Source organism: Callospermophilus lateralis, chromosome 1, assembly GCF_048772815.1.
Source record: "Callospermophilus lateralis isolate mCalLat2 chromosome 1, mCalLat2.hap1, whole genome shotgun sequence".
Lineage (NCBI taxonomy): Eukaryota > Metazoa > Chordata > Mammalia > Rodentia > Sciuridae > Callospermophilus > Callospermophilus lateralis.
Window position 1 is genome coordinate 192,289,245 of NC_135305.1, and position 13,680 is coordinate 192,302,924.

Genomic DNA, 13,680 nt, shown 5'->3' on the forward strand with positions numbered 1-13,680 from the left:
GCCAGAACAGACCTATAGGTGGAAAATCTTTAATTCTGATGCTGAGAAGAGTCAGATACAAGCAGAGGTTGACTGACCATCTCAACAAGCTAACTAGCTGAATATTAAAAATTTGCCAGTAAATGGTTGGAGTTGTAGAATATCATGCTAAGTGAAATAAGCCAATCCCAAAAAACCAAAGGCGAAATATTTTCTCTAATATGCAGATGCTAATTCACAATAAGGCTGGAGGGCACTATGGAAGAAAAGCATTACCTTAGATTAGGTAGAGGGAAGTGATGGGAGGGGAAGGGAGGGGATGTGGGGATGGAAAAGATAGTAGAATGAAACAGACATTATTACTGTATGTATATATGTGACTACATGACCAATGTGATTCTGCAACATGTACACTCAGAAAAATGAGAAATTATATCCCATTTATGTATGATATATCAAAGTGTATAAATGCATTCTACTGTCATGTATAACTAAATAAAACAAATAAAAATTTTTTTTAAAAAAGAATGAGGAATGCTGAGCCAGTCAGAATTGATAGACAAGATATTTGTTTCTGTTTGCACATTCCTTGAGTATTAGATCAAGGAGGATATGTGTGTGAGTGTGTGTGTGTGTGTGTGTGTGTGTGTGTGTATATATATATATATATATATATATATATATATATATATATATATATTTAATATCCAATGTACACAATGAATACTTAGTTCTTTTCCTTCACATGCTATACTATGATTTGACCACTGTCATTGCTTCTATGGGTTGCTGCAACTTCTTCCTTCTATCTTACTGGTCTTTCTTGCTCTCTGGCCTCCAGAAGTGAGGAATAAGGGCAGATTATTTTAGGTATGAATAGGCACATTGTCACGATTTTCCCCATTTGCATGTATATATTTGCCAAAGAAAGAAATCACCTAGAAATTATCTTGAGTCCTTGTCCTAGTCTCTTAAGTCCAATTCTTTCTTTGTAATTACTCTCACTTTCATCCTTTCCTTTTCGATTTCTACATTTCCTAGTACTTTTCAGATCCTCCTGAACTCAGAAATAGCCTTACTTTTCTGCTTAGCTCTTCTCTTTCTCCTTAATACCTAAATTCATCCTACATAAAAATTTTTATAAAACATCTCTATAAAATTTTGACCACGGTGCTATTTTCCTATATGTTAAACTTCAATAGCTCTAGACTGTCTGCAACAACAAGTTCCAACACTCCTGAGCCTAATGTTTAAGACTATGAGAATCTGGACTGTGCTAGAATAACCTTATTTACAACTGCTCTAGCATTCCAAATATTACAATGAATTGAAGTGGTGTCCTGTATTACCTTCCACAAGCCTCCCACCCTTATGCTTTTGCTGGTATGGTGTCATTCCCTAGCTTCTACCTCTTCCATGTTCCATCTGTCTTTCAAGACCAACTCAAAACCCAGATGCATTTGTTCTAGTTTTTCTCCCACTATGATGTGCCTTCTCCTCTGCCTTTCCATGCTATCCATCTTTTATGGGTAAGAATAATTTTAACTTAACTTTCAGATCTTTCCTAACCACCCTGGCCTTCAGTCCTTCCTGAAAGGCTATCATGGGGTCATTAGGTGCCAGACATTGTCTGAACCCTAGGGATCATAGCTAGATAATGTACAATTTCTAATGTCCAGGATGGTGTACTTTCCTCTCTAAACTCCTATTGCAGTCACTGCCCAAAGAATTGTCTTCCAATAATGGGATGTGTTAAAAAATTTTTTCTCTTTTGAACTATCAATTATATTTCTAGAATTTTCCTTTAAAAAATGACTTGTCTCTCCTAGTTAGATTATAAAGATTCTGTCCCCCAAGCAAAGTATCTAGTATTTATACAAGAATGGAGAGGCATTTATGTACTAGGCATGAGGTCCTATTTTTGCTAGTGTTCCTCCTGGTGTAATATGTCAATTTTATGGGGCACACAAAACCCATAATTTTACAGGTATTTTTGCTTAGGATAAGGTTAAGTAGACACTAGCTATTTAGGTTTTTTGAAAAGTGAATTAATTTAAATTTAAAAAATAAAGTAATACTGTTTCAAGTTATAGTTTTGGAAAAAAACTAAAAAGTGGTTCTTCAAGTGTGCTATATAAGAATGAATTTGCAAAGTAGAAAATAAAGCCCAGAAATACACTGGCTCTTACTCAAGTTACAAAACTTATAAGTCAGCATACAGGATTCAAGTGAAGGTACCAGATTTCTCTAACTGAAACTCTTTAAATTTGCCGCTTTTAGCATGTACCATGATACTCTTTTGCATAAAGATTAAGTTTAATTACTTCAATGTGTCTGACCTGTGTTTTTATATGGCTTCTCATCTCTGTAAGATTTGCTTTTGTTTTTTAAATCCTTCACTACCAGAAAAATGAATGGGGCACTACAGTGAATTTCATGTGTCTCCAAGCACATTTATAAAACATAGAAGGAAAAAGACCCGATTTCCTGCCTGGCTGAGTGAAACGTTAATTCTTCACGTTGGCACCTCAACCTGCAGCTGTAATCAGGGCTGTTATGCCCAAATAGGCCCTTAAACGGAAGCCCTGCTGAGCAGAGACCCACTTTCCCAGCCCCACTCAACTGCGTTGTCTTTTCTGCCAACTGACCAGGCGGAAGCAGCAGCAGGGGAGGAGGGACTGCAGGTAGGTGGGGAGGGGATCATTTTGAAAGCCCTAAATCCCTTGCAGGGAAGAAGCAGCTGCTCCTTGTTTTTCTAAACATCTGTCCCATCTGTGCTTGGCCTTACCTCACCGTTTGGTGGCTTGAGCTAGTTAAACCGTGTATTTGACGAGGGATCACTTCTGAATGCTGGTTGGTGAGTCAAATAGGCCCAAGTGCTACCCAGAAAGTTTCTTTTATTGAAAAGAGGGACAGTTGGGGCACTTAAGAAGGATGGCTGTTTATTTTCTTCTCACAAAACATACAGCTTTAAAGGACAGGGTCGTTATTTGTAACATCATCCAAAACGGATGTATGCCTTGGGGTTATTATTTTCACAAAAGTTACTTGTAGCTCAGATTGTACTTACCGGCCCCGATTTGAAAGAGTAATGGTACTTGCACATCATATACCACTTTAATGGTAGGATGAGCTGTGCACACGGTGTGTGAGCTGCGTCTCACCGATGGTCTTCAACAGCGTACGGCTTGTATTTGATTTCCTTGCTAATCCTGTGCTCTTGAGAATAAAGGCCTTATTTTTATTCAGTTGTTTTCCCTTAGTACTCAGAACCAGGAGTGGGACCTGGCGAATATTAAATGGAGCTTTATGAATGAATGACAAAGAAAAATAAAGGGCAGATGTTTCATTTGGTTCTCTGAAGGAGAGTATGGGGAGCGGGTCTCGGACTTTGACACAGCAGCGGAGGGAAGTATAGTTCCAGATGCGGAACCACAAGTCTTCGCTACGCCTCCCAAAGCCAGGCTGCGCGGTGGGAGACAGTCCCTGCGGAAGCGCGCGCAGCCACGCCCCCTTCCCTAGTCAAGCCTCTTGAGCTCCCGGGATAGGTTTCGGGGCGGGGCCCGCAGGGCGCAGGCGCAATGCGCGGCGGAAGTAGGAACTTGGACAGCGTAAAGGATAGGAGCTTTGCCGGGCTTTGCGAAGGGCGCCGCGCTCCTCCTCTTGCAGCGGGAAGCTGCAGCGGCGCACGTGCAAACGAGCCCAATCCCCTCCCCCATCCCACCCCCGCCCCTGTCCTGAGCCTCCGGGAGGCTGCCTTCTCCGCCCGCCGTGATGGCGCTTGACCCCGCAGGTACGGGGACGATCAGCGTGGTTTGCCGAGGGCCTGGGCTCGGGTCTCGCGCTGCGGGCTTGCGGGCGCGGCGCGGCCTGGGAAAGGTGCAGAGCTGAGGTTGCACCGCTTCCGCACACTTCCCCTCACGCCTGGCCGGCTGCTATAGGGTTTCCTGCCGGCCCTGGCGTTTTCCCCAGGTTGTAGGTCATTCTCAAGTGTTCGGTGAGGCGCGTTCCGTTTGTTGTCTGAACTTTCGTCCTGTTGTGGCCTAGGAACATCTTGCCGAGGGGGACTGGTTTCCTCATCGCCATCCTCACTTTCGCCCCTTTGGGGGCACCGGCTCCTTGCCACAGTGTGTCTTGCAGACGTTCTTGCCACAGAGAAAAATTCATTGTTGCCCCAGCGCACACTTTTACATTTCTTTTTGGTAGTTCATGGACCCCAAGTTCATCCTTAAAGCCCAACTTAATAGTTCAAAGGCTTCATCCTTGTGGCCACAGTCATTTTCTTTGGAAAGGATCCTCAGAGTCTTGAGTGCTCCTTTACTTTCATCTTTCCTCCAACTTGTCAGTTTCTCTCAATTTTTTTTTCCTTACAGTAAACCTCACCCAGTGTACTTTTTTAAAGGTTATTTATGTAAGGGTGTAGGTGAGGGACTTCTTGTCACTCCTTTCGTTTTAGAGAAAAACACGAAGTATTGAGAGGTGGGATGCTTTCAAACTTTCGGAGATTCTGAAGTTGAAAAAAAAAAAGTCCCTTTCATGGTTTCTCAAGGAGAATGAAAAATTTGTGCAGGACACAAATGATAAAAATTTGTTGAATATTTTATTATCAAGCAAAGTAGTCTCATTTATTCAAAAATAGTATCTGTTTTACAGAAGGAAAGTGAAGTTCAGAGAGGTTAAATTACTAGTCCAAGCAGGTAGTGGTAAGATCTGGTAAGAGAAAAAAGATTGCATAGATTCTGTGATGAGAGCAATAGAATTGGTGCAGGTGAAATCATGTGGTTAGAAAAAGGATGATGTAGTCAAGAAGATCTTTGAAATGGAGAATAGTGAGTTGAATTTTTAAATAAGTAAACTTTGATAATGAAAAAAGGAATATGGAAAATAAAGACTTAATTGAGGCAGAAAGGAGTTCTTGAACACATAATGATCATACAGGGTTGGGGCTGGATGACATTGGTCTAAGATGTATCTAAAACAGGCCAACATGCTTTCATGGGCCTAAAAACTATTGCACATGTTTTTCTTTTTCTAGAATTTTCTCTAGAATTTTCCCTCTCTTCTTCCCCAAATCTAATTCTGGTTCAGTTTTTGCTTGTCACTTTAGAGTCAATTTTGTAGGAGGCTTTTGCAAATTGTCACTGCTTCCCAGACTTTCAAAAATATATATATTTTTTAGTATTTAGAATTATTTAAAACCCACCAAAAATTTACATAAATAGTGTACATTCTTTGTTTCATTCTAGATCTGAAGTTTTCCCTTGAGAAATAAAAGGAAATAGAGAGATACAATGGGTGTACATGTAACAAAAATAATTTGAGAAAGACAAACATGATTTGGAGAATCATGTGTAGTAAACAATAAATATAGCTCATGTGATGTCACCTCTTTAAACTTATTAGGGAGTAGATGACTAGAAAGAGTAGACCCAGACTGCAGGAGATTGCCCGTTAAGGAGTAAATGCACTATTGTGGACTCAGCCCTAAATTTGTCTTTTTCTTTCAGATATTTTCATTAACCAATTCTAAACTGTATGGTAAAAGGTTTGAGGATGAGCAGTAGGGAGAGTAAGATACATTAGATATTTGTTAATGTTTCTTCAAGCCTTAAACTTTTATGGTTCTGAATACTTGTTGGTGTCCACGTGTAGTCAATTCACCACAGAAAAGAATATTTATTTGTTATTGGGTGAGTCAGTATCCTTATTTTTGTATAAGGTTGTTAATTTGTAGAAATCTATTATGTTTACAGACATCAAAAAGAAGAGAAATATCAACTAGAACTTGATACAGGTAACAATATTGTGCCCAATGAGAACACTGTTGTCCAAGTTAACCTTCTCCTCTGTGGGAACCCCTTATTATATTTTCACATTTTAAATAAAGAGATTGATGGCAAGATTTTTAAGACCTCCTGCCATTGTGCTTTTGCTAAAGGACTATTACTGGGAGATTTTTAAAGATTAAAAGGTATGTTAATTATCTAAGAATGAGTAATTGAGAGTAGAGAATTTCAGATGTTTTTTTCTGCTAAATAAGGATGCTTACCTATATTACTCACTATTGTATATGTAATCTCTGACTTAGTATTTGTTATATAATAGGTTCCTAGTGTTCCTAGTGTTTGTTGGTAGAATAAATATCTGTGACTATCAAATATTGAAATTCTCTTAAATATTCATGCTATTTGTTAAACAGTTATTGCACATTTACCATGTGCTAGGAGCTAGAGGGGTGTTCTTACTCTTCTTGAGGCTAGGAAATTGATTAACAAGGTGACACTTGAGTTGGTTACTGGTGAGGACTCTTTCTGCCTTTTTTCTTTATCCTCTTGCAGTTGGGCTAGGGGGATTCTCTGCCTTTTATAAAGTTACCAATCCTCTTGGGTTAGGGCCCCACCCTCATGACCTCATTTAATCATAACCCATAATATATATTATCCTTTATATAAGACACATAAAAATTTAAGTTGAGCAATTTCTTAAGTGTCAATTATATAGAACAACTATACAATTTTATAGGTGCCTTATATATAGGGATGCTGGGACAATGGGCTAATTACCTCCTCAAAGCACTATCTTAAAATATAGTCACTTGTGGGCTATGGCTTCAACATTTGAACTTTGAGGAGCAGTGGAAGAAAACAATTCAGTCAATACCAGTTATCTAGCAGGAGAAAAAAGATTGCATAGATTCTGTGATTAGAACAATAGAATTGGTGCAGGTGAAATCATGTGGTTAGAAAAGGATGATGTAATCAAGAAGATCTTTGAGATGGAGAATATTGAGTTGAATTTTTAAATAAGTAAACTTTGTTAATGAAAAAAAGAAGATGGAAAATAAAGACAGAAGATTGAACTGGAGTTTGGTTTTACAAGTTATTTGCTGGGTAATGTTAATGAGATTGTTTTGAGCTCATTTCTTCATATCTGCTTCTGAATGAAATGCTATTTGTAAATAATTTCTTCCACTTCTTTTTTTTTTTTTTTTGGCACCAAAGATTAAACTCAGGGGCACTCAACCACTGAGCCACATCCCCAGCCCTATTTTGTGTTTTATTTAGAAACAGGGTCTCACTGAGTTGTTTAGCTTCTCACTTTTGCTGAGGCTGGCTTTGAACTCACAATGATCCTCCTGCCTCAGCTTCCCAAGCTGCTGGGTACAGGCATGTGCCACTGTACCCAGCTCCACTCCTTTCTTCTTTCTGGAAATGTTTATTGTGCTCCTTCTGGATACATAAATGTAAGCTGATTGGTCAGCTAAGTAGCATAACTAATGGGATGGCAAAATTCAGGTTTCAATTATAGAAAATTTAAGTTAAAATCAGGATACTGAGTAATATTCCATTTGAGTATATATACCACATTTTCTTTATCCATTCATCTATTGAAGGACACCTAGATTGATTCCATAGTTTAGCTATAGTGATTTGAGCTGCTATATAAACATTAATGTGGCTGCATTATTGTAGTATACTTATTTTAAGTCCTTTGGGTATAAACCGAGGAGTGGGATAGCTAGTAAATGGATGGAGTTGGAGAATATCATGCTAAGTGAAATAAGTAAATCCCATAAAACCAAAGGCCTAATGTTTTCTCTAATATGTGAATGCTAATTCACAATAAGACAATGACACTAGAGAAGAATAGCATTACCTTAGATTAGGTAGAGGGAAGGGAGAGGAGGAGAAGGGATGTGGGGAAAGAGTAGAATGAAACAGATATTATTATTGTGTGTATATATGTGACTACATGACCAATATTAGTCTGCAACATGTACACTCAGAAAAATTAGAAATTATATCCCATCTGTGTATGATATATCAAAGTACATAAATGCAGTGTACATTTTAATGTATAACTCATTAAAACAAATAAAAAATAATTTAAAAAATTAAAAAAAATTGACTACATGAAAAAAAAAATTGAGATGCTGGTAGGATTTGGAAATTACTAACACTGTGACAGTAGTACAGTTATAAAGATGGAGGTGAGTACTGAGAACTCTACAGGAACACCATCTTTGAAGCTGGAATCTGGGATCACCTCAAGAGTAAGTGCAGTTAATTACCTTGGCAGCCTCTATATTTTTTCCTAGTATTGCCATTGTTCAGTATTTGTGAGACTGTTTTAAAATGTGCCTTCCACCTCTATGTTAATGTTAATATCTTCATTTTTGCAAATCTTGTTCTGAAAGTGAATTTAAATTTTAGTCAAAGTTTAGCCAGAGATAAGCCGATGGAGGGTGGTCAGTGATCATCCTGGGAAATGTTACCTCTGCTCTCTCCACCAAAAAAAAAAAAAAAAAATTATGGATCTGATCTGGTTTGCATGTTTGAGTGAATTGATTCTGAAGGCCATATTAAGAAACATGGTCTGATTTGAGCAAATGCTACATTTTTTTAATTATGTGAATAGCTCTCAATATAAAAAGTCCTGCACCTCATTATCAAAGTAGTATATGTTCTTTGTAGAAATTTTATGAAATATTGTAAGATAAGAAAAACCAGTGGACATAGGGAGAAGATAAGCATTGGAGAACATTTATAAAGTTTAAAATGTTCTGCTATCTTCTAGATGTATATGAGAGAAAAAAAAACAAGTCAGGTAATAACAATGCAAAGTAGGCCACAGGCAAACTGTCTTGTATTCTTCTATCAAATGTTGTCTTCTGTTCCCTATAACATTGATGTTTTTTTTTCTTTATTAGATACCAGTGGAAAATTGTACTTTTTGGAAAACATAGTTTCAAATTTTTACCAAAGAAAGTAAATGAAACTCGTTAATTCGTTTAAGAAATTATGGTTACATTGTAGTTTATAGCAGATTTCTAAATTTGACATGTCATATTGCATAAGTTGATTTCCTGCTTTGATCTACTTTTAGATTTGTTGAGTGAAAGGGGAAGTTTTCACGCCTAGCAATTTGTACAATCTGAAGTTCAAGAAATTGGTGGTATTGAGAAATGAACATCTACTGTGAAGGAGTTGGTTATTAATAGTGAAAGCTGATAAGATAAAGAAGTTCAGATGAAGTATGTCATTGTGGGATATAGGTAATAAATGACTCAGAAACTAAGCAGAAATAAGTGCATATACCTTGTTGATATAGTTTCCATATTTTGTAAGAGTTTGAGACTAAAATATTAGATGTTGCTAATTAACCTAATATTTTATATTCCTTCTCTTCAAAGAAAAAGGTGTTTGTCAGCTACCTGACAACTTGCTCTCCTCCTCCTCCTCCTCCTCCTCCTCCTCTTCTTCTTCTTTTTTTAATAGTTTTTCTCCCATTGGAAGGGGTCAGAATTCATTTGTCTTTACTTTCTGATCAAAAAATGAGAACTGTGAAATTTTGAATTTTGTTTGTTCCAAATGATAATTCTGAAATATACAGTTGTATTGTCTAAGGGTTATTTCCATGCTTTGGCATAACTGCAGAAAATCAATTAACCTTATTTGCCAAAGTTCTCTAAGATAGGCCCCATATGTGTGATGGTGTCATGGAAAATTTGAGACCTTGGTTATATGACTTAATGTTACCTTTCATCAGAGACTTGGGTCATTTTACCTCTGTGAGCCTCCATTTCTTTATCTGTACAATTTGATCAAAATATTTGGGAGGGTTGTTATGAAGATTGTATGGCCTTCATTGTCCTTGTCTCCTTTTTGTTTTGTCAGTTAAAATAGCATGAAGGTAAGACTGTATTAGACATATGGATCCTAACTGTCTTGATTTTCCCAATTTAAGACCTTTCCTTCATTCCTTTCCTTACGTTGCACTTTTATTATTGCATGAGGGTATGAGCAAGCTGGCAAGAACATGAAAATCTTGTTATGAGCATTCATATGGAGGGAACTAGAGTCTGCCTAGCTTCTGGTGGGAAGCACTTAGTGTTATGGTTTGGATATAAGGTTTTCCTCAAAAGCTCATGTGTGATACGATGCAGGAATATTCAGAAGAGAAATGATTAGATCATGATAGCTGTAACTTAACAAATTAATTAGTTTGATTGATTAATAATTTGAATGGATTAATGGGTGGTAACTATACACATGTAGGGCATAGCTGTAGGAAGTAGGTCACTGGGGGGATTTTATTATCCCTGACTTCTTGCACCGCAGCTCTTTTTGCTTGCTGGCTGTCAGGAACAGAGTAACTTTTCTCTACCATGCCCTTTTGCCATGATATTCTGCCTCTTCTCAGGCCCAGAGCTATGGAGTTGGCCTGCCATGGATTCAGCCTCTGAAACCTTGAACCAAAATAAACCTTTTCTTAAGTTTTTCTTATCAGGTATTTTAGTCACAGTGATGAATAGGAAATAAGGTATTTAGGAAGTAACAATTGAGAACTATGATCTTATTGTTCTATACTTGATGCTTTCTCTTTGATGCTCTTGGTAGCTAATAAAGGAGAGGAAAATAAAGATTGAACCTGTGCTAATGAAAATACTTTTGCAGATTTATTACAAGCATTTTTTCTTGTGTGTGTGTGTGTGTGTGTGTTTCCCTCTAGATTAAATAGTAGCATGGAATTGTCTTCAGGAACAAATAGGAGTACCTAGGAAGTTTTTTTGAATTGGCATTAAGAGCTGATTAATCTCAGTGGCTTGGGAAGCTGAGGCAGGAGGATCATGAGTTCAAAGCCAGCTTCAGCATGTTATCAAAGCCCTAAACAACTCAGCAAGACCCTCTCTCTAAATATAAAAAAGGGCTAGGGATGTGGCTCAGTGGTTAAGTCCCCTGGGCTCAATCCCCTGTATACCTCTCCCCCCGCCCCCAAAAAGTGGAATTAATTTAAATAAGAACTGAGTTAGTTAAATCAGAACATGCTATGAAGATTCTGTAATACTCTGATTTGTTTCACTGTTATCTTTGTCGATTCATTGCAAGTGCTGTTATCAGTAGCCTTATAATCTGGTGCTGCCATATTGCAAGAATACATGAGCCCCAAAGCAAAATCTGAGCTAACAAATTCAGCCAGTGAAAAAGGTGAAAATTGACTTTTAGGTGATGATAGAATGTTGAGAAGTTAGAGCTTTGGAAATTTTCTGTGGTTGTGTTACCCTGCTTCTTTATAAATTCATGTGACTATATAGAAGGAAACTTTCAAAAAAAAAATTTTTTTTTTCCTCCAGGCTCTTGTACAAATGTATAACATGTATACAACATTGACATGAAGGGAATCAGAAGTTTTTGAATTTTATGAAAAGTTCCATATCTATAATATTTTCAGTGTTGAAGATAGCTTTAAAGTTAATTAATTATAAAAGTCTAATTAATTAATAATTAATGTTTAATGACTGGTGTGCTACCAAGTGCAAAATCTTTATAAATTTGTAAATTTTTAGAAGGGATCTTTTTGATGCAATGCCAAGAGTTTGGGAAACTGAAATTAGTATTCATGCAATTCTGCAATTATTTATTTGCCTTAGGAGGTTTTAGAAGAATGATCAGAAGGAATTTTTGTAAGCAGTTTAAAGAACTTGTTTGATAGGGCTATTTTAACTTAGAATTCATAATAAAGATAAATTCCTGTTATAATTTATTTATGGAAAAATGGCTTGATATTACAAAAATGGTTCAGTATTACTAAATCTGTATCCAGAAAACTGATTTTAAAAATTGCTTTAGTTATGTGTGACCATTGCAAGATTTATAGAAAAAGAGACTCATTTGGTACATTATAAATAAGTGATATCAATTAAAACATAGAGGTGAAAGAGGTAAAACTTTGAAATTGATTTTCTAAAGTTGATCAGTATATCACAATATTTGAATCTGCTCAGTAGTTACACTGTTAATTATTGAGATCTGATTATGATTTATGCTATAACAACGTGAAATGAAGTGTGTGGAGATAGTCCTAGTTTTATTTCCTCTTTAAGTACACATTAGCTTTCTAGTCAACAAGATGACTCAAGAGCATTTCAAGTTCATCATGTCCACAACAACCCCTGGTCTTTTGCATTCTTTGGCTTAGTGAGTGGTCACATCATTTCACTTGGAGCCAGAAAACAGGGTGCCCTCCTTGAATCATTTATTTTCCTTTGTCCCTTCAGGCCCTGCCACCCTTGTGAAATCTCTCTTGAATCTATCTGTCCTTTTCTCTCCATTCATATTTTCAGCTTGTTCTATAAGCTTAGTTTTCTTTTTTTAATTTTGTGGCAGTTTCTTTCAAAACAAAGGGAAAGGAGAAAGCACAGATAAATAGTATAGCACAGATTTCAGCAAACTCCCTTGTGGGCCAAATCTGGTAAGGCTTGCAGAAGCTGGGAATGGTTGGTAACCTTTTTAAAGGGTTGTTTGAAAATATACCCCGCCTCCCCAAACACACATAGATGGTATGTAGCCTGCAAACTTAAAATATTTATACTCTGGTTCTTAAGGGAAAAACTGTCCTATCATAGGCAGCAAAATTGGGATACAACTAGAGGTGTGATAACGAGAAAAAACATCATGTGAACACCTTCATATAATTATTTTGAAATTTTAGGTGAGATAAGTGTCCTTGAGAAATTTAAACTTAAAAAACTCCAAGTGATCCAAGAATAAAAATCCCTTAGAAAATTGAATTAGTTGTTAAAATTCTCTTTGCGTCTTCATGCCCCACATACATATTTCCAAACCAAGGCCCTGATAAGTGATGGATCTGCATCTCATAAAAAGGAAAAGAAAGAAAAAAAAATCAGTAGGAGATCTATATGCACATCTACACGTCTATATGTGACTATCTGTATTTTAAGAGATTTATTGCAAAAAACTAGCTCAGCTGATTGTGGGCAGCAATTGGGCAAGTCTAGAATATGGAGCAGGGCAGGCTATCAGAAAGCGCAGGCTTAGTACTCTTGGTCAAGAGCTGAAGCTGTAGTCATCTAGTGGAATTGTTCAGGAAAGCCTGGTTCTGCTTTTTATCCTTTTAACTAATTGAATCAACTGCACCCAAATTATTTTGGGTAATTTCCTTTACATAAATATGCAAGATATCTTCAGAGCAACACCTAAATTAGTGTTTATTTAAAAAACTGGGTGTCTATAACCTGTAAAAGCTTATCCATAAAATTGACCATCACAGGTGGTTTCTGCCAAATTTTGAAGGAACAGGTAATAATCTTTATATAGGTTGAGCATTCCTAATCTGGAAATCTAGAATTTGAAATGTTCCAAAATGTGAAACTGCACAATTTAGGATGCTAAACTGGTAAAATCTATGTGAATATTCCAAAATTCTAAATCTGAAACACTTCCAGTCCCAGTCATTTCAGATAAGGGATATTCAATCTGTACAGAGCGATTCAAAGAATATTAGAGGCAGGGAAAAATCCCTAACTTCTTGTTTAAATAATGTAACTTCGATACCAAAACAATACAGACAAGAAAGTCATAAGTAAATCAGAAATTCTAAAAATTTAAGCATTCAAGATAAGCATCCTGTTAATTAATATTCACTATTTTTTTCTAAAGAATGTAGCCGTAGAATTAGAAGACACAAAACAGTCCCTAAAATTGTCTGCTTAGATACTGGAAGAGAATCTATTGTCAGATTACCAGAGTAATGATAGAGTAAAGTTGTATGGGTTTTAAGGACAATATTAAAAGAAAAATTGAACCTGTACACCAGCAATAAATAATTATAGCCTGTTATCTATGGAACAACACCTTGACCAATAGAAATTAAATTAAAAAATGAGCAGTAATCTTTAAG

At 36.7% G+C, this 13,680-nt stretch overlaps 1 protein-coding gene across 1 annotated transcript in view; it reads left to right on the plus strand.

Moving 5' to 3' along the window:
- The first annotated feature begins 3,574 nt into the window (after window positions 1–3,574).
- The window catches only part of Cmc1 (C-X9-C motif containing 1), a 68,564-nt gene continuing 58,458 nt past the window's right edge, over window positions 3,575–13,680 (plus strand). Inside the window, exon 1 of the mRNA XM_076843063.1 lies at window positions 3,575–3,772. Within this exon, the coding sequence (XP_076699178.1) occupies window positions 3,754–3,772 (19 nt within the window). The 5' untranslated portion in view covers window positions 3,575–3,753. The remainder of the gene's footprint in view (window positions 3,773–13,680) is intronic.